We start from the raw sequence: 18315 nt of genomic DNA, 5'->3' as shown, positions 1-18315 counted from the left end.
AGTTTGGAAGAGTTCCCTTTTCTTTTTTTGGTGGGGGGGAAGAGTTTGAGAAGAATTTGTATTAATTCTTTGAATGTTTTGTAGAATTTACCAGGGAAGCTATCTGGTCCTGGACTTGTGTTTACTGGTAGGTTTTTGATTACTCATTCAGTCTCCTTACTATCAGTTGATTCAGATTTCCTATTTCATCATGATTTAGTCTTTAGACATTGTATGTTTCTGGGAATTTATTTCTCCTGGGTTGTCCAATTTATTGGCATATAATTGTTCATAGTAGTCTCTTATGGTTCTTTGTATTTCTGTGGTATCCATTGTAACATCTCTTTCAATTCTGATTTTGAGTTCTTTTTTTCTTGGTTAGTCTAGCTAAAGGTTTGTCGGTTTTGTTTTTCTATTTTCAAAGAAACAGCTCTTAGTTTCACTGAGCCTTTCTATTGTCTTTTTAGTCTCTATGTCATTTATTTCTGCTCTAAGCTTTATTTCCTTCCTTCTACTAACTTTGGGCTTCATTGTTCTTCTTTTTCTAGTTTCTTGAGGTGTAAAACTATGTTGTTTGAGACTTGTTTCTTGAGGTAGACATTTATTGCTATGAACTTCCCTCTTAGAACTGCTTTTGCTGTAACCCATAAATTTTGGTATGTTTTAGTTCCATTTTCATTTGCCTTAAAGTATTTTTTAAATTTCTTATTTCTTCCTTGACCCATTGGTTGTTCAAGAGCATGTAGTTTAATCTCTACTTATTTGTTAATTTTCTAGTTTCCTTTGTGTAATTTCTACTTTCATACCGTTGTGGTTGAAAAAGATGTCTGATATTATTTCAATATTCTTAAATTTATTTAGACTTTTTGTGGCTTAACATATAATCTATCTTGGAAAATATTCCATGTGCACTTGAGAAAAATGCGTATTCTGCTGCTTTGGGGTGGGATTTTCTATGTATGGCAAGAAAATACATACAAAGAAACCTGGTCTAACCTGGTCACCTGGTCTAATATGTCATTTCAGGCTGATGTTTCCTTATGATTTTATAGCTCAATGATCTATCCATTGATATAAATGGAATATTAAAGTTCCCTACCATTATTGTCTTTTTCTCTCTTTAGGTCTGTTAATATTTGCTTCATATATTTAGGTTCTCCTAGGTTGGGTGCATAAATATTCCAAATTTTATATCCTCTTGCTGGATTGACACTTTATCATTATGTAATGCCCTTGTCTCTTATTAGAGTCTTTGTTTTAAAGTCTATTTTGTCTGATAATTATAGCTACCTCAGCTTTCTTTTGGTTTCCGTTTGCATGGAACACCTTTTTCTATTTCTTCACTTTCAGTCTGTGTATGTTGTTAAATCTGAAGTGAATCTATTGGAGGCAGCATGTAGACAGGTTTTTAAAAAATCTTTTGCGTATCTGCCATAGGTTTTTGCTTTGTGATTACATGAGGCTTACATATAACCTGTATTTAAAACAGTCTATTTTAAGTTTGAATGCATTCTAAAGCTCTACATTTTTATTCCCCCTCCACATTTTGTTTTCAATGTTACATTTTACATTATTTTATCTTGTGTATTCCTTATCTGATTTTGTAATTATAGTTATTTTACTACTTTTGTCTTTTAACCTTCATGCTAGCTTTATATATTTATTTACCTTTATCAGTGAAATTTATACTGTCATATGTTTGCTTGTTACTAATTAGTGCTCTTCAGCCTAAAGTCCCTTTAACATTTATGATAAGGTTGGTTTAGTGGTGATGAATTCCTTTGCCCTTACTTGTCTGAAAAACTCTCTCCTTCACTTCTGAATTATAACTTTGTGGGATAGAGTATTCTTGCTTAGAAGGATTTTTTTTCTTTAAGCACTCTGAGTATATCATGTCAATCCCTTATGGCCTACAAAGTTTCTGGTGAAAAATCTGCTCATTGTTATGAGGGGTCCCTTGTATGTAACAAGTAGTTTTTCCCTTGCAGTTTAATATTTTCTCCTTGTCTTTAACTCTTGACATTTTAATTATAATGTGTCTTGATGTGAGTTTCTTTGGGTTCATCTTATTTGGAACTCTCTGGGCTTCCTGGATCTAGATGTCTGTTTCCTTCCCCAGGAAGGAAGCTTTCAGCATTATTTTTTCAAATAAGTTTTCTGTCCTTTTCTCTCTTCTCATTCTGGTGCCATTATAATATGAATATTAGTCCATTTAATGTTGTCCCATAAGTTCCTTAAGCTATCTTCACTTTTTCATTCTTTTTTCCTTTTGCTACTCTGATTAGGTAAATTCCAATGCCCTGGTTTCAAATTGACTAATCCTTTCCTCTGCTTCAGCTAGCCTGTATTGGACCCCTCTAGCATATTTTTCAGTTCAGTTATTGTATTCTTCAGCTCTGTGACTTCTCTTTGATACTTATTTTCTGTCTTTTGCTGAATTTCTCACTGTGTTCATCCATTTTCCTCCCATGTTCGGTGAGCATATTTATGACCATTCTTTAAACTCTTTATCAGGTAAATTAGTTATCTCTGTATCATAAGGGTTCCCCCCCCACCCAGGTTTTATCTTGTTATTTCATTTAGAACATATTCCTCTATGTCCTCATTTTTCTTGAGTCTCTGTGTTGGTTTCTATGTATTAGCTGAAACAGCCATCTCTCCCAATCTTGAAGGAGTGGTCATATGTATTAGTTGAACTTATTCAACCTCACCTTAGCTCTTGGTTGTCTCTAGAACCTTTGTGATTGTCCAAGCAGTCTATTTTATTTTTAGTCACTGCCACTTGTGGATGTGCTAAAAGGGTAGGGCTCTCAGTCAGCACCTAGATTCAGGCTGACTGGAAGCCAGACACTCAGGCAGCAGCTTTTAAAGTATGCAAATAAATACAGTCCTGTGAGAGCACAAGTGTAAGCCCTCCTGGCCACAAGACCAGGCAATCTGGAAGTGTGCCCTGGGCTACAGTCGCCTAAATTGGGGCCCCAGGTGAGTAGATAAGCTTCTTTCTGAGAGATACTGGTGAGCTGTAGCAAGGCAGAGGGAGAGTGCAAAGATGGCATCCCCCCCACTACGTTCCCTGAGAACATCTCTGTAGACCTCTAGATGTCTGTCAAACCTGAAGTCTGCCCCTCAGGTCAAAAGTCTAGGACAAGCCAATAGGCGCCTTTCACAGAAATCCTAGGGGTGTGTTTCAGTCTGCCATCTGTGCAGTGCTCTGACAAGCACTGTCTCTCTGATTGTACAGTCCACATGAGACCCAGGAATACAAACCCCCTTGCCCACCAGATCCAGCTGTTCAAAGGGTAGCTCCTGGGCGGCAGCCACACGAACCAGGCCCCTGCCATAAAAACCAGGGCATCAGACACGTGTGAGAAGTCCCCTCCAAGAGATGCTTGTGCTCTGGAGCCGGGCAGAGGGAGAGTACGAAGATAGCGTCACCTTCCAAAGTCTCAGGAAAGCTTTACAGTCAGCCCTTTGATTTGTGTTTAATTAGAAGCCTGCCCCTCGGGCCGCAGTCATGATGATTAGCTTATCGGCCTCCTTCACAGAAAGACTGAACCCCTGGATCCTTTGCTTCATGCTGTGCCGTGAGGATGGTAGCTTTTGAAGAATTCTCTTTGTTACCGTCCCGTGGGACCTACGAGCATAAGCCCTGCTGGCCACCAGAGCCGGGCCATGCAGAGGTGTCCCAGGGCAGCAGCTGCAGAAATGAGGGCACCAGATAAGGGTCTAAGCTGAATTTTGGGAGCTGAAGCAAGGCCAGGGTAAAGCACAAAGATTGGGTCTACCAGCCCCTGTTCCCTGAGAGCACCTCTTTGGCCTCTAGAAGTGTCAGCCCAGAAGCCTGCCCCTTGGGCCTCTTAGAAAGACAGGGTGTTTTTCAGTCTGCAGAGTGCCCTGGGGATGGTAGTTTTCCAAGAACTGTTTCTTCGATTGTCACAGTCTCATGGGACTCAGGAATGCAAGCCCCACCCTGGCCTCCAGAGCCAGGTGATCAGGGGCATTCTCTGGGTTCCAGCCACAAAAACTGGGGCACCAGACATGTGTAAAGGCTCCCTTCTGGGAGATACTGGTGCCGTGGAGCGGGCCAGAGGGAGAAGGCGAGGGTGGCACCCACTGAGGAAAAAGAAAGAAAAAGGCACCTGCCAGGGCCTCTGACCCTGGAAAAGTATCCCTGCAGGCCCCTGTCCCTCTGGTGGTTGCTTTAAGATTAGCTAATGATTCTCTTTCACATCAAGTTTAGGCACTTTCAAACAGCTGCTTTTTCGCTGGGCCCCGGGGCGAGTGATTCTGTTCACGACAGCCCTGTGTCTCTCGTGAAGCCCCTTTGGTTTTCAAAGCCAGGTGTTTTGGGGGCTTGTCTCAGGTGCAGGTCTTTAAAAGTTGGGGTGCCTGATGGGTGGCCCAGGGAAGAGCTCCAGGTTTGAGTTCCCTCCGCACTGTAGGTCACCATACCAGGGTTAGGGTTGACGGCTAGACTACGTCTCAGCCTCTCCTACCCACCTCAACGTAACCCTTTTCTCATTTGCCCATGTGAAGGAGCTGCTCTGCTAGTTTTCAGGTCTTTTTCAGAGGAAATTGTTCCACAGGTAGCTGTAGACTTGGTGTGTCAGTGGGAGGAGCTAAGTCCATGATTTTCTTGTGTTGTCATCTTGGACTGCCCTCCTGTACCGCTTCTAATTCATGTCGTTCATTACCTTTTGTTTTTTGAAAACTTCCAAGACATGGTATATAATAATGCTGGCAGTCTAGCATCTGGCTTTAAATCAAATTAGCTTAATGTTTCACCATTTAGGATACTATTTATTGGTTTTTGATAACCCTTCTTCATAATTTTACTATTTTAGTTTACTAATATAAGTTTATGCTGATAGTTTCTAACATTGAGTCATCCTAGCATTCTCAAAATATAGGGTAAAAAGTTTCTCTCAATGTACATTTCATAACATCCCTCTCTCCCCTCTAGAAAAAGCCAAATTAATCATTGAGAATAACATAAGAAAAATCTGAGTGGACTATTAAGCTCCTATAGTCAGTCATTCATGAATTAATGTATTTTTCCAGATATATTTGAGTGCTTATTATGTACCATCCTCTTTATTGTGTGTATGTGTGTGTATGTGTGTTAACCTTCTTAATTCTTTGAGGCTGGTACATATAACTGTATTTTACAGATGAGAGAACAGATCTAAAGACATTAACAATTTGCCCAAAGTCCCACAACTGAGAAGTGGTAGGATTGAACCCAGGTTTAGAGCCTGAACTCTTAACAACCATATTATAATGTTTCCCATTAAAGCATTAGAGAAGATCAAAAAATAACAGAAGCTTCAAGATGGCAGACAAATTTAGTGTGCTATTTATTCAGTCTCCAAGTTTTACTGAAATGACAGTAAACATCTATTAATGGAAATAAATCCAAAATAATATAGAGAGCAGAAGGGAAGGCCCACGTAGTTCAAAAATTCTGACAAATTCCTAGAAGACAAGAAGCAGGAGGCATTAGAGAAGTCACAAACCAGAAAAGCAGGGATCCTTTTAGTCCAGCCAAGCCCCAGAAAGGACTCCAACCTGTGAGACATTAGGTACAGAGAGGGACAGGGTTGCTGGCAGTACTCAGTTTTACTTAAAGGGCTGTCTGTGAACAGTTGGACCAGTCAGCTCTTCCCACCTACCCTCCCCCACTCAGCAATATCTGTACAATGTTAACAGAGAGGTGCTTTTTAAAGAAATTGGATTATATTACATGCATGAAAAGGGGACAGGCTTTAAAGATGGGAGCTGGCCCCTAGATTATGTCCTCCTTGTCACCTGGCATCATGGGAGGCTTTTGAAATCCTTGACTCAGCTTACAAAGTAGCAGCCAGCTACATAAAGGGAAGAAAAAGCAAGATATTCCAGACACAAGGTATAACCTGAGCAAAGGTGTAAAGGTTAGGAGCAGCATGGTGGCTGAGGGAAATATTTCACTCTCGCCTGAGGATAACGGTCAATCTTAGGTGTGACAGATGCTGAGGCTAGAGGAGCAAACAGTAGCCAGATCTAGAGCTTGTACTTGCCCTATAAGGCAAAAAGGAGCGATTGAAGGATGTAGTGCAAGAATATGAAATGGTCAAGACCATCGTTTTGGCAGTTGAGAGGACCTGGGAATGCATGCTCTCTGGGTATCCTAAGGCAGCGGGTCCCAAAGTGTGGTCTGGGAAGGCATCAGGACCTGGGAACGTTAAAAAAAAACAAAAAACAAAAAAGCGATTATTGGGCCCTGCACACGCATTTGAAAACAACTCTTCTAAGGTAGAATACCTCTTATCTCAAGACATTTCATCTCTTCCAAGAACCTTTCCTGCCCCACCAATGTAGAATGGGTCATATACTCCACTGTCACCTACTCTGTCTCCTGAATACACTTCTCATACAGTAGAGCTCTATAGTGCTTCCTATGTCAGGTCTCTCCTGGTAACCAGCACACTTCTTTATGTCAGGTATGGCCTCTCACCTGGCTCTGCAGGTCTGGCAGGACCTAGCAAAGTACTTAATAAATTAGCTTCCTGGATGAATGAACCTAAATGCTAGTTAGGAGGCATTTGTAGTAGTCCAATCAATAGGCAAGGAAATGAGGTCTTGAACCAGAAGAGTACTGGAGATGGACATGAGAAATATTTAGGAAATAAAACGGGCAGAATGTTAACAAGAGCTAACAATTATGTAGCACAAACTATGTACCAGGCAGTTTTAAGTGCTTTACAAGTGTTCCTATTTAATCCTCACAATTATCCTATGAGGTAGCTACTACGTTTATCCCCATGTTTTAGATGAAGAAACTGAGGCTAAGTAATTTACCCAAGTCAAATAGCTAATATTGAGCCGAGATTCAAACCCAGACGATGTCTGGCAGCAGACATGTCTATGTTCTTTGTTATTTACACTTTCCGCCTCCAAATTTGTGTTAAGATTTCCAGCTTGAGTGACTGGGTAAATGGGGGGCCATCAGCAAAGACACAGAGACAGGGAAAAACCAGGGGAAGATGCTGAGTTCAGCTCTAGCTATGCTGTGTTTGGGATATATTTATGGTGTGTCCAGCAAGTGGTTTGATATAATAGTCTGAAATACACGACTGAGCTGGGTATACAGATTTAGAAATCAACATGTAAACCATGAGAAATGGATGAGATGATCCAGGAAGGATTATAAATGAGAAGACATGTGAACTGAAGGCCCTGGTGAACAATATTTAAGGGAAACTAAGATGCAGTGGTCTCACAGGTATAATGAAAGCCCTAGACGGTAACATCCTAGAAGCCAAGGGAACAGGTAGTCTCATGGAGGGAGTGACCAGCAGTATTGATATCAATGAGTTCAAGTAAGAGAAAGACTGAAGGCCATTTTGGCATAAAGGACTTCACTGAAATTGGTTTGCTATGACCACCTACAGAGGGATGAAAGCCAGATTAGAACAGGTTAAGAAGTGAAAAGAAGGCAAGAAATTGGGAAAGCATATCTAATTCTCTACAGAGAGATGACATCTTGTGGAAGATGCAATAAAAAAAATTTTTTTTTGTCTTTTTAGACGAGACTTCAGTGTATTTCTGAGAGTCCAGCAGATGGAACTAGGGGAAGTGGTATTGAGGATAAAGGGAAGAGATGGAGGACCAATTTAACCGAAACCTGGGAGAGGCTAGTGGAAGCTGGGCTCTGGGAGAAAGGTTGGACTTGAGCAAAGAACAACCAACTCAGCCTCTGAGGATGGGAATGGATATGAGATTCTTAGGTGGAGGGACAAGAATAATGGCCTTAATTTTATTACAAAATTATGTTAATGGTAGGTAGTCCATTGAGTATGGAGGCAGGGTTAAGCGTAACAATTAAAGGAAGATTTAGGGAGTGGGAGAGGGGGCATCCCTAGATGCAGTAAAAGGACAAGTAATTTTATGAATAAATCATTTACAAAAACCAGGAGATCCAGATTAGGTAATGACAGAAGGCTAAAAGAAACTGAGAGAAAATGGTGGGAAAAATCGATCACAGGACTCTGTGAGGTCAAAAATCAGTTTACAGCAAGTGAGGGCAGAGCTTGATGTTATACTTAGAGTAGGATACTAGAGTTTCAAACAGCTCTGGATGAAAATGTCTTAGCTTGTAGCCTTCAGAGTGGTTGGTCGAAATAGCAGAGATAAAGGTTGATAAAAGCAAGAATTATAGGGTTGGAATATTGAGTGATACCTACATAAGTACATTTCAGAAAACATCAAAATTGCTGGCACTTTTAGGAGACTGCTGTTTTTGTTTGGAAAAATACAGCTGAACTCTGGGTGGGGGGAAATGCCTGAGGTAGATGGGCCACTTCCCATGGCCCTGGGTGCCACAGCTTAAAAAGTTGCTAACAAAATTTGACTGCTACTGTGGAAGGTGTGAGGATGGTTGTAGGAGGGTACGGAAGAAAGAAGAGATGGAAGAAGGAGAGGAGGCAGACAGTGAGTGGAGAAGGAGCTTAGGAGAAACTCAGTGGCAGGGTGGTTGAAAAGAACTTGTAAGAATCGGTGGGAACGTCTAATTTTGAGTTGTTTGCAGTGGGGTGTGCAACGTGACCTAACTCTTCTGCCCACATTTCGCCTCTTAAAAAAGGACCACTCCACAGCTCAACGGAGCTGACTGTTCTTACCAATGCCTGGTGAATGAGTGTTCAGCTGTTAGGTATGACCGTAAGACTTCTTGGCCACCAAAGTGTGATCAGCAGTGGTGTGTGTCATTGTCAAGCGAAAGCACTGTGTGACAGATGTGACTCACTTCTCACTTTCCCTCTGCCACAGCAACTGACCACATTCCCAGTGGCAGCTTCGTTATCCAGGGTCCCAGTGAGGTGGGAAGCAGACCCCCACGCTATCCACCATAGCTATGTAGGATAATGTATTCTAAACCACCTGTTTGGGGGACTGTATGTATTGCAGCCTAACTGTCCATATTTCCAACATCCAATCAGTTGTTGTCCTGTCAGTTTTATCTCGAACACCCTGACCTCCCCTCCAAATCTACACTGGTTCAGCACAACATTCCCTTTCACATATATTATTCCATTAACATCCTAACTCACCAAGTGTCTTTCCTTCCTTCCAGTCCATTCTCTATACGGCAGCTAATCTTTCAAAATTACAAATCTGATCACATGACTGGCTTTTAAGTATTTCTAGGCTTGCCATCATCCCTGAAATTAAATCCAAAACGTTTACAAGGCCCTCTATAATCTGCCCTTCCTAGCTTCTTACTGTTCTCCCTCATATTCCAGACTACAGCCATCTCCAGCTTCTGAATACAGCAGGACCTCTTGTCTCTATGCTGTTGCTAATTCTATTCCCACTACATGGAGTACACGGCACCCTTGGCTTAGGCTTGTCCCGATCCCCAGACCAGGAATCTGTGCCACAGATCATACAGAGCCCTAACGGCATTTCCCCTGTTGAAACACTACTTAACAGTAACTATGTAGTGTTTCCCCCATACTGTCCCCAGGGTTAAGCACATAGTACTAAAGAGTAGAGAGGCACCAAAGGAAGGAGGGATAAAGGTAATTAGCTTTGCCTTTGATCCGTTTACAAGGATGGAGGCGTGGCAGTAAGTTTTACGTAAAGCTTGACAGGTAGAGCACGGTGAGCAGGGGCTACGGCAATGCAGATCAGCAGTGGGGCCTCTCTTACACACATGGTCATCTGACAGTGCTTGACTCTGCTTCAGAGGGCAACTGATGCTGAAACAAATTTCAAAAGTCTTTTAAATGCAGGTTTTAAAGACTAGATTTTCCAAGGTTTCCAAACTCAGCATTCTGAACTTACTAAAACTGCTGACCAATCAGCCTCATTTAATACTTCAAAAAGCATCATGTAAAAGGAAATTAACTTTTATTTTTGTTTATGCCAATTCTGCTAAGTGGGACTAAAATGGTTCAGAAGCTTGAAAGATGACTCATTCAATGGTCTTATTTCAAAGAGTAAGCAATTTGATTTGTGATAAGTTTTCCTGCCACTTGCCTACCACCATTCAGTCTTTAAAATCTCATGGGTGGTTATCAAGATTCATAAGAAGGATTTTCTTGTCTCTAAACATCAACTAATCCTAGAAAAATAGCAAAAATCTGCTAGAGTCACCTTTACTTTTACAATTTACTTTCAAAGCTCAAATATATAGTTTTGAAATAATACCTAATACCCCCCATCACTGTTTGGCATGTCTTTAAATATTACAGCTAAACAGGAAATTACCTGTACTGAAAGCAAGTCTTTAGTTCAAGAAAGTAGTGAACAAACTGTTCTCTTGAAGAGAATGTAAATGAGTAATTTTGAAAATCCACTTATTCTTTTTCAAGAATTCAAGTAAAATGTACTAGTTGCCTTTTTATACAGTACCCCAATTGCAAAGCACTCACATTGCCTCATATTCCCCTGCGTAGTAGAAGCCCCCTTTATACTCATATTTCTTTAAGTAAGAGAAAGCATTTTATAGCCAGAAAAAAAAATATGTTAAGGGATTTAATACAGACCATCCATTTAAATCAGAGGAGGTAATATATAGAATAGAAACCTATTTTCACTAAATCATGATAGTTCTAATTAACTGGTGGAAGAAAATAGGTTAAAAACAGTACTTAAATTTAGTTAGGAAGATGAAGAACTGACACTAAGAATGTCTGAAAACTTCTGCATGTATAGAATCTCAGTTGGTTTTACCTACTAACAAGAAACAAAAGCTCTCTAGAGTAGTGGTTCTTAACTGGGGCAATTTTGCACTCTCTCCCTCTTCCCCTACTCCACTGGGGACATTTGGCAATATCTGGAGACAATTTTGGTTGTCACAACTGGGGGTGGTGATGGTACTACTGGTACCTAAGTGGGTAGAGGCGAGGGATGTTGTTATCTTACAATGCACAGGGCAGCTGCCATGACACAGAATTACTCAGTCCAAAATGTCATAGTGCTAGGTTGAGAAATCCTGATCTAAAAAGAACATGCATTTTTCTACTTAAGTATCAAGTCTGGAGGAAAGCATGGGTTTTATTTCTAGAACAAGAAACTAGGTGTTTATTTCCAGACCTTTTAGGAAAGCCTAATTTAGTTCATGGATGGTAAGGATTCCAAGTAAAGTACACATTTGGTGTCTTAAAAATACTACATTAGGATTACAGTAAAATACCACCACACACATTTAGCTGCTCTTACCTAAGTAAGCAGTTGGGTTTATATTAAAAGTGAAATGTCTATGAAACAAGTAAAATAGTTTTTCAAAGTAACAGGATTATTACGGGCTACTAAATCATGACGTTATCGTGGTTATCATACATTAACCAGTTCTAAAATACAATTCTTCAGATTTTTCTTGTGAGAGAGCATTCTAGAATAAAATCACTCAGTGTGCATCAGCCATTATTTACTGATAATGGCTAAATACACTAATTCCAATACATCCTAATCTAGAAAGAATTTCAGTTCACAGATAGCTTTTTCTCATCTAAGACTTAAGTGAAACAATTCAATTTGCCAAAATCACTGACAATCACTTAACATCAGAACTAAAGTACAAAGCGGTCAGGGTATTAAGACTCCCTCTACTAAAAAAAGCATACTGACACATTAACATTACAGAGTCTAACAAAGTAAAATTATCTGCAATACTCCCCTTAGTTTTAATTGAAGTTGGTTTTTATGAAAAGTGCTAACTTTCAAAGTTGTTACAAAGAGCCAAAAACATGTTGCTGGTAACTCTTGTCCTAAATTACAGTGTAGGTGTTCACAAAGTCCTATTTTTCTAGTATTAATAGGAAAATAAGCAACTTACTGTATTGTAAAGGGAAAATATGTAATTTCATTGTACATGTTTCTTAAGAAAATGGCCATATCTGGTGAGATTTTGGCAGCTTGCCACGTAATACTTCCAATGTGTTGCATTTTGCAGCCAAAGGCATCAGAGGAGTTTTACTTAATTAACTGGAAAAAAATCAGCTAAAACCAGAATATCCTTTTCCCAAACAGTAAAATGAACTGTTGTCGTTATTGTCCATTTTCCATTTCACAGAGAATTAATTAAGATTTCAAAAACAGATGTGAATCTGGGGTGGCAGTAGTTTGAAAATTGGGATTCAATATTTAAGATAGAGCTAGAATCAACATTTACTGAAATTTTTAAGCTCTTTAATATCAAAATATTTACTAAGCATAATATATCTAGAGATTGGCAGTTAATTTTAACAACTGAAATTTTTGGTAAAATTTTTGATTTGGGCAGGAAATGTTATTTCAACTTCTAAAAAATTGTCAAGTATTTGACATGTGGCTAAACACACCTTACAAGGTTTATTAGTTAACCAGTTAACTGAATTTTTCAGTGACTGAGGATTTTGTATATTTCATCATTTTAAACTTCAATCATGCCTATATAATCATATTCATATATCTGAGACTGAGCTAGATATAAAGATATCCCTTAAAACTGGTTAAATGAGATATGCCCATATGTTATTTCTTTACCATTTACCCAACAAAAGTGTAAAAAAACAAAAAACAAAAAAACATGATTTGGTTACTTATGGTTACATAAAAATTATATAAATATTCAAACATTTGTTGAAGTCTCCATACTCCAATATTTTAAGAATTCTAATTCCCAGGGGTTAAGCAGATTTAGATATCATTAATGAATACATGACCACATTTAAAAAATCATTCAGTGCTAATGATTTAAAATTTTTAGTTTAGTCTTTGCCATAGCAAATTTCCTTTCTGCCTTAGTTTCATAAAATAACCTAACCTAAAAACACAACCCCATACTGAGCTTTCTTTAAAAAGAAATTGGGGGGCTTCCCTGGTGGCGCAGTGGTTGAGAGTCTGCCTGCCGATGCAGGGGACACGGGTTTGTGCCCTGGTCCAGAAGGATCCCACATGCCGCGGAGCGGCCGAGCCCGTGGGCCATGGCCGCTGGGCCTGCTCGTCTGGAGCCTGTGCTCCGCGACGGGAGAGGCCACAGCAGTGAGAGGCCCGCGTACCACAAAAAAATAAAAAATAATAAAAAAATAAAAATAAAAAGAAATTGGGTAGATCTTAACAATTTAAACGTTCTCAAGAAAATCAGAGAGCAGCTGTTCTCTTACTATTGTAGATCTCCTGAGGAACCTACATATGCAGAATTGCTAAGCAGAACTTCCTAATATTTAAAAGACCAGTAAGCAGTATGAGTGGCAGATTATGACTGAACGCCACACCTTGCAACTTCCATTCCAGTATCAGGACATTACCACTAGAAGTATGAAGTTAATTAGTATGACTCAGCATTTAAAATCTGAGTATTCTACTTTTACTAATTTTGTTATATATGTGAGTATATACATATAATATATATTATATATATATAAACACTAAAACCATATCTACTACTAGAAAAGAGCAGAATCTTTCGTTAGAAGATAGAATTTCAGCTATATTAGAAAAGTTAGCCATTTTGCAAGACTCAAAAAAACAAAAAAAAAAACTGTAAGCATTTTAGAAGTTAAAGAATGGAGAAATCCAATACATGGAAAGTATATGGATTTAACTTCAGACACTTAACTAAGACATTCACACAACATATGCATGTCAGTCTCCTATATGGTCCTAGAGCCTGCAGTATTGTAATTTATTGTGAAACCATGTAACCAAATACTTAAATATATCCACAACATCTATATCACGGTAATGCATAGTACATAATATACCAACAGCTCAAAATAAATTTCTATTACAGTTTTATGCAAATTATGGTATGATTATCACCTGCCACATTCTGAAATGGCACCAACTTCATGTAATGGTCCATGTCCTAATCAAAATCCTTACTGGTAATGATGTCTTATGCATTATCATCTGAATATCTCAAGTCAAGCTGTTAATCTAATAACCACAGTATGTTACCAATTAAAATCACCGCATATTTGGATGTTAAAGCAGGTTAAGTAATACAGCAGGAAAAATACTTCTAATTCACAGTTTCAAAAATAAAGGGTGCAGTTTTCAAATATCTGAATGCTTAAAATTGGTCACTCAATTTAACAACTGCCTCCTTCAATACATGTAAACTATGTTTGCACAGCATTAGGAGATGTCTTTTATTTCAGAAATTAGTTCTTACTGTTACAGGAGCACCACAAATTTGAAGGAAGAGGCTACAGTGTGAAATGAGCTCACTGAAGGATATGTTAAATAAAATCTTAACTACAATATAAGGTACTGTTTCCCCCAAGCACAGACCCTTTAATCAGGAAAAGTAGTCAACGCTTACCGAATACAATATGTAAATTAGCTCTCCAAGAAAGGGGGAAAATCTAACTCAACTAAAAGAAAATACTATTATTAGCTAACAAACCTGTGATAGCCAGCTTCAGAATTTTCCTAAAAGTAAAATTCAAAAGCATATAGTTATTTGACTCTTTCGATAAGGAATGTAGAGATACAAAGGAAATGAAAGAAAAATCTGGCTTTAAGAATTTCTAAGTGGAAACACACGCACACAAATGGGTAACTGAGAAAAACTGAGTACTTAAATATTCAAATTTTAAATGTATACGAAATTTATAATGAAAAAGAAGTGGCGAATTGTTATCATGACTTGATTTGCTGAAAACATCTGCAAATTCACACTGGCATTAAGAAAACCAAAGTTTCAAATATTTACTCCTCTCTCTTTCTCTCCAGATATGTTTTCTGTGCAAAAATAAATATCTGAAAATTGCACTAATACAATAATACTTATTTTTACTTTTGTATTATGAATAATCTGCACATGCTGCTTTACAGACAATACATATTTGTAAACTTGCTCATGCAAAATTAGTGTGCGCAACAGGGATACTGTTAATCCCCATACCTAAAAAAATGATATCATCTCTTTTAAACTGCCAACCCCTCCGAAATGTAACAAATCTTACACAGATATTCTTGTCTGCCACAGCTAAAAATCAATTTGTGTTGCTGAAACAAAAAGTTATACAAGAAAAAGAAACATGGTTTTTGTCTTGCAGAATTTTTGATTTTTAAATAAGAGAAAATTTATAAAAGAAAGAAAATTCATGGTCACAAAATTTTAACATTTTAATCCTAAACATTACAGGGTAAATAGATACTGGACCCTATCTCCATCAATCCTAACTTTTAGATGTCATTTTAAATGTTGCCCTAACCACTAAACCATTAGTGGTTTTACAACCTCTGGATTATGGAAATACGTATTTCTGAAATAAATGCTACAAAAACAACAATGGAAGAAAGTCAAACTGTCTCCACGAAGGAAAAAAAAAAAAGTGGAACATTTTGAAGCTTTACTTCTCTTTCCATGTCTTATGATTAACCTGTCAATTCAGTGCATCATATGGTCAATGTAATGGTCCCCAGGTTGAACCAACATCTAACTAGTGTCCATTGATTCCAAGTTAGTGGATGATGAATCTTTTTGGATACTTTCAAAGATGGCTGCCAGCTCAGGGTTAGAACTGATCTGTGACTGGAATTCACTCATCAGTGGACTCTTCTCTGCTTCTGGAATGGTTAGCAGTGCTGCTACTGCTCTCATGGCAGATCGCTTTAGTTCATCTTGCTTTTCAAACTCCTGCTTTACTGAGTTTGCTTTTACCTGTAACAGTGAGTAAATTTATATTACATGCTATAAAAGGCAGTTCTTATACAAACAAAATTTAAGCACATATAAATAAAGCAAAGCTACTCTTTCATAGATCCAAAAGGCACATTATTCTTCAAGCAGAGTTGCTCTGAAACTTCTTTTTAGTAGTAGCTATGTATCTCCTTTTAAGGGAATATTCTATACAAGGCCCATTATAAAAACCAAGAGTGGGATCTGCTTATTAGCAAGTCCTACTTTGTCCTCTATCAAGAAACTACCCCTCTAGCTACCTTGTTTATTCATTATTCTTCAAACATGTCATGTACTGACATCTCTGTGCCTCAATTCATATAATTATTTTTGTATGAAAAGTCCTGTTTCACCTTCTGGACCTAAAACAATCCTGACTTCTCAAGGTGCATTTTAAACGCTGTCACGTGCATATGAAGCCTTCTGTGACCCCCCACCCCCTCCTCCACCAGAATTAAACATTTCCTCCTCTTTTGTGGCCCTATCACACTTTAACCCATATCAGTACTTTAAAAATATGTGTCAGATTGTTATAACAAGCTTTTAAGAATAGCATTTAACAGTGCTAAGCTTTCTAAAACATCCACATTTGAAGGAAGTGAGGAATAGGAATAATAAGTTAACTTTTGAAACAAACTGCTACATAAGGGTGCTAGCATAGTTAAATTTGGAAAACCACAGTATAGAATCAACTAGGGATCCTGAACATACTAGGTCTGGCCTAAATCAATGACATCAACATTACCTTAGTTGTACATGTAGCACGTAATGGCTCAACAAGTCGGTCCAACCTCTGCAGTACTGCACTTGGACAAAGGGTAGAGAGTCTCACCAACATTAAAAATGTTAGCATCTATTATGAATAAAAGAGACAAAATTTAGATTTTGCATTATTTTCTAAAGACAAATCCCAAATTCTGACAAAGCTTTTGAAAGGAAAATGACTAACCTGTACCATTAAGTTTCATTTTAATGTAATCTGCCATTGGAATCACACAGAATTGCCTCAAATCTTGTCTAAGGAATTTTACCTACAAGTACTAGAGTTACCTTATCTATCATGATAGATGGTCACGATCCTAGAGTACAGAACTAAAAGAGTGGTTCTCAATCCTGACCACACATTACAGCTGGGGAGCTTAACAAATATACCTATTTTTACTTCAGTCATCGGGATAGGGCCACAGACTCAGTATTTTTTAAAAAGCTCATGTGCACCAGATGGAACAATCAGTGAATAAGAAAATAATTGAACCAGAAGAAAAGCTTTATAAGAAGTTTCTACTGTCTTTGCAAATTTCACTAAAAAACAAAACAAAAAGCCTGCTTATTCAGATTAATCCATATAAAGTCCAGTAACCCATAATCTTTTCTCTTAGACCATAAACTGTAGAAATAAAAGGATCCTATTCTTTCAGGGCTCTTTTCACTGAGTTCCGGAGGGGTCAGGTTATTCCATATTACATTATGGAAACGTGAAAGCTGGAGTTCTGATAGTATGGATGAGTTACTGCTCAACTACCACTTTTGCCCTGCTTGACCAAAGGTCCTGACTAGAAGAAAAAGATTTTTCAAATCACCCTTTTATAGTTCACATTTTAAACGGACTTAAGCAAACAGGAGAACAAAAAGCAGTTATGAGCAAAGTTCATGCTCTAAACCTAAGTAGCATGAAGTATAATTTCTCTATGGTTGCTTCTACAGATTGCTTTGTGTATCTGAAAACAGTTCTTCCTCTTATCCTTTAACAAACCTCTTGATATTGACTTCCTCTTCCAATGAAAAGGTTTCTGGATTTTTCCTGTATGTCAACTGATGTCACATTGCATCGCTATTTTGCATATTAGTTTATAACACACTAAAATCATGACAAGCAAACCAATCTTTCTCACTTAATAACGAGTAGATTACAAAGGTGAAAGTCACTAGCAAAGTCTTCTTCTAAAACATTCTATAAACAGACACAAACATCTTACCTTAATATCATAATGGTCCTTCAAACCATCTTCAACATGATTTAGAAATTCAAAGATATCAAGTCTATCCAGACAACTGTCTAGAAGTGTGTACATACACTCAAAAGCTGCCTTTCTAATATCCAGGCCGTCATCAACTGTATGCTTAAATGGACCCATTTCTACCTGTTGAAATAAAACAGAATATGTAGATATACTAGAAGGTAAAAGACAAGCTTAGGTAAACAGTGCAATCTAACTTACCTCTCTTATAAGCTCCTTTCTAACTTTTGTTTCATTATAAAGATGTGGAAGAACAGTATCTAGAAGATCCCTTATTAATGATGGCTTATTATGTGCTGCTGAGTTGAATGTGACCAAGGCCACTCTTCTTACATTCAAATCTGGGTCTTCCAAAGTTTTTAGGAAATCACCTGAAAAATTGAAAGAGAAGCAACAGTTATGGTAAGCTTAAAATATGCATTATATTATTTTCCTAAATTGATAGTTTATTATTGTTACTTCTTCAATGTGGGTCATGGAATATGATGAAATCCTAAGTGAGCTATATAATTTCTTTTGACAACAGGTAAACTATTATCTCTGAATGTGAGTGGACTTAATTGATAAACCTATTCTCAGCACCTTTAAACGCAAAAGGTAAGGAGTGAGAGCCCCAAAAGCTCCCCATTACTTTTATAGATAGTTGATTTAACAGGTGGGTGA

General features: G+C 38.1%; 1 protein-coding gene across 2 annotated transcripts in view; it reads right to left on the bottom strand.

Annotated features, from left to right (window-relative positions):
• Window positions 1-15053: 15053 nt before the first annotated feature.
• Window positions 15054-18315, bottom strand: part of CAND1 (cullin associated and neddylation dissociated 1) — a 52360-nt gene continuing 49098 nt past the window's right edge. For both annotated transcript variants that reach the window (XM_033440576.2, XM_004276605.4), the window contains 4 exons: window positions 17854-18023; window positions 17611-17775; window positions 16380-16487; window positions 15054-15616 (listed from right to left, as the gene is read on the bottom strand). In XM_033440576.2, the coding sequence (XP_033296467.1) occupies window positions 15392-15616; window positions 16380-16487; window positions 17611-17775; window positions 17854-18023 (668 nt within the window). In that variant the 3' untranslated portion in view covers window positions 15054-15391. The remainder of the gene's footprint in view (window positions 15617-16379; window positions 16488-17610; window positions 17776-17853; window positions 18024-18315) is intronic.

This window comes from Orcinus orca, chromosome 11, assembly GCF_937001465.1.
Source record: "Orcinus orca chromosome 11, mOrcOrc1.1, whole genome shotgun sequence".
Lineage (NCBI taxonomy): Eukaryota > Metazoa > Chordata > Mammalia > Artiodactyla > Delphinidae > Orcinus > Orcinus orca.
This window is presented reverse-complemented; position numbering and strand designations above follow the sequence as displayed.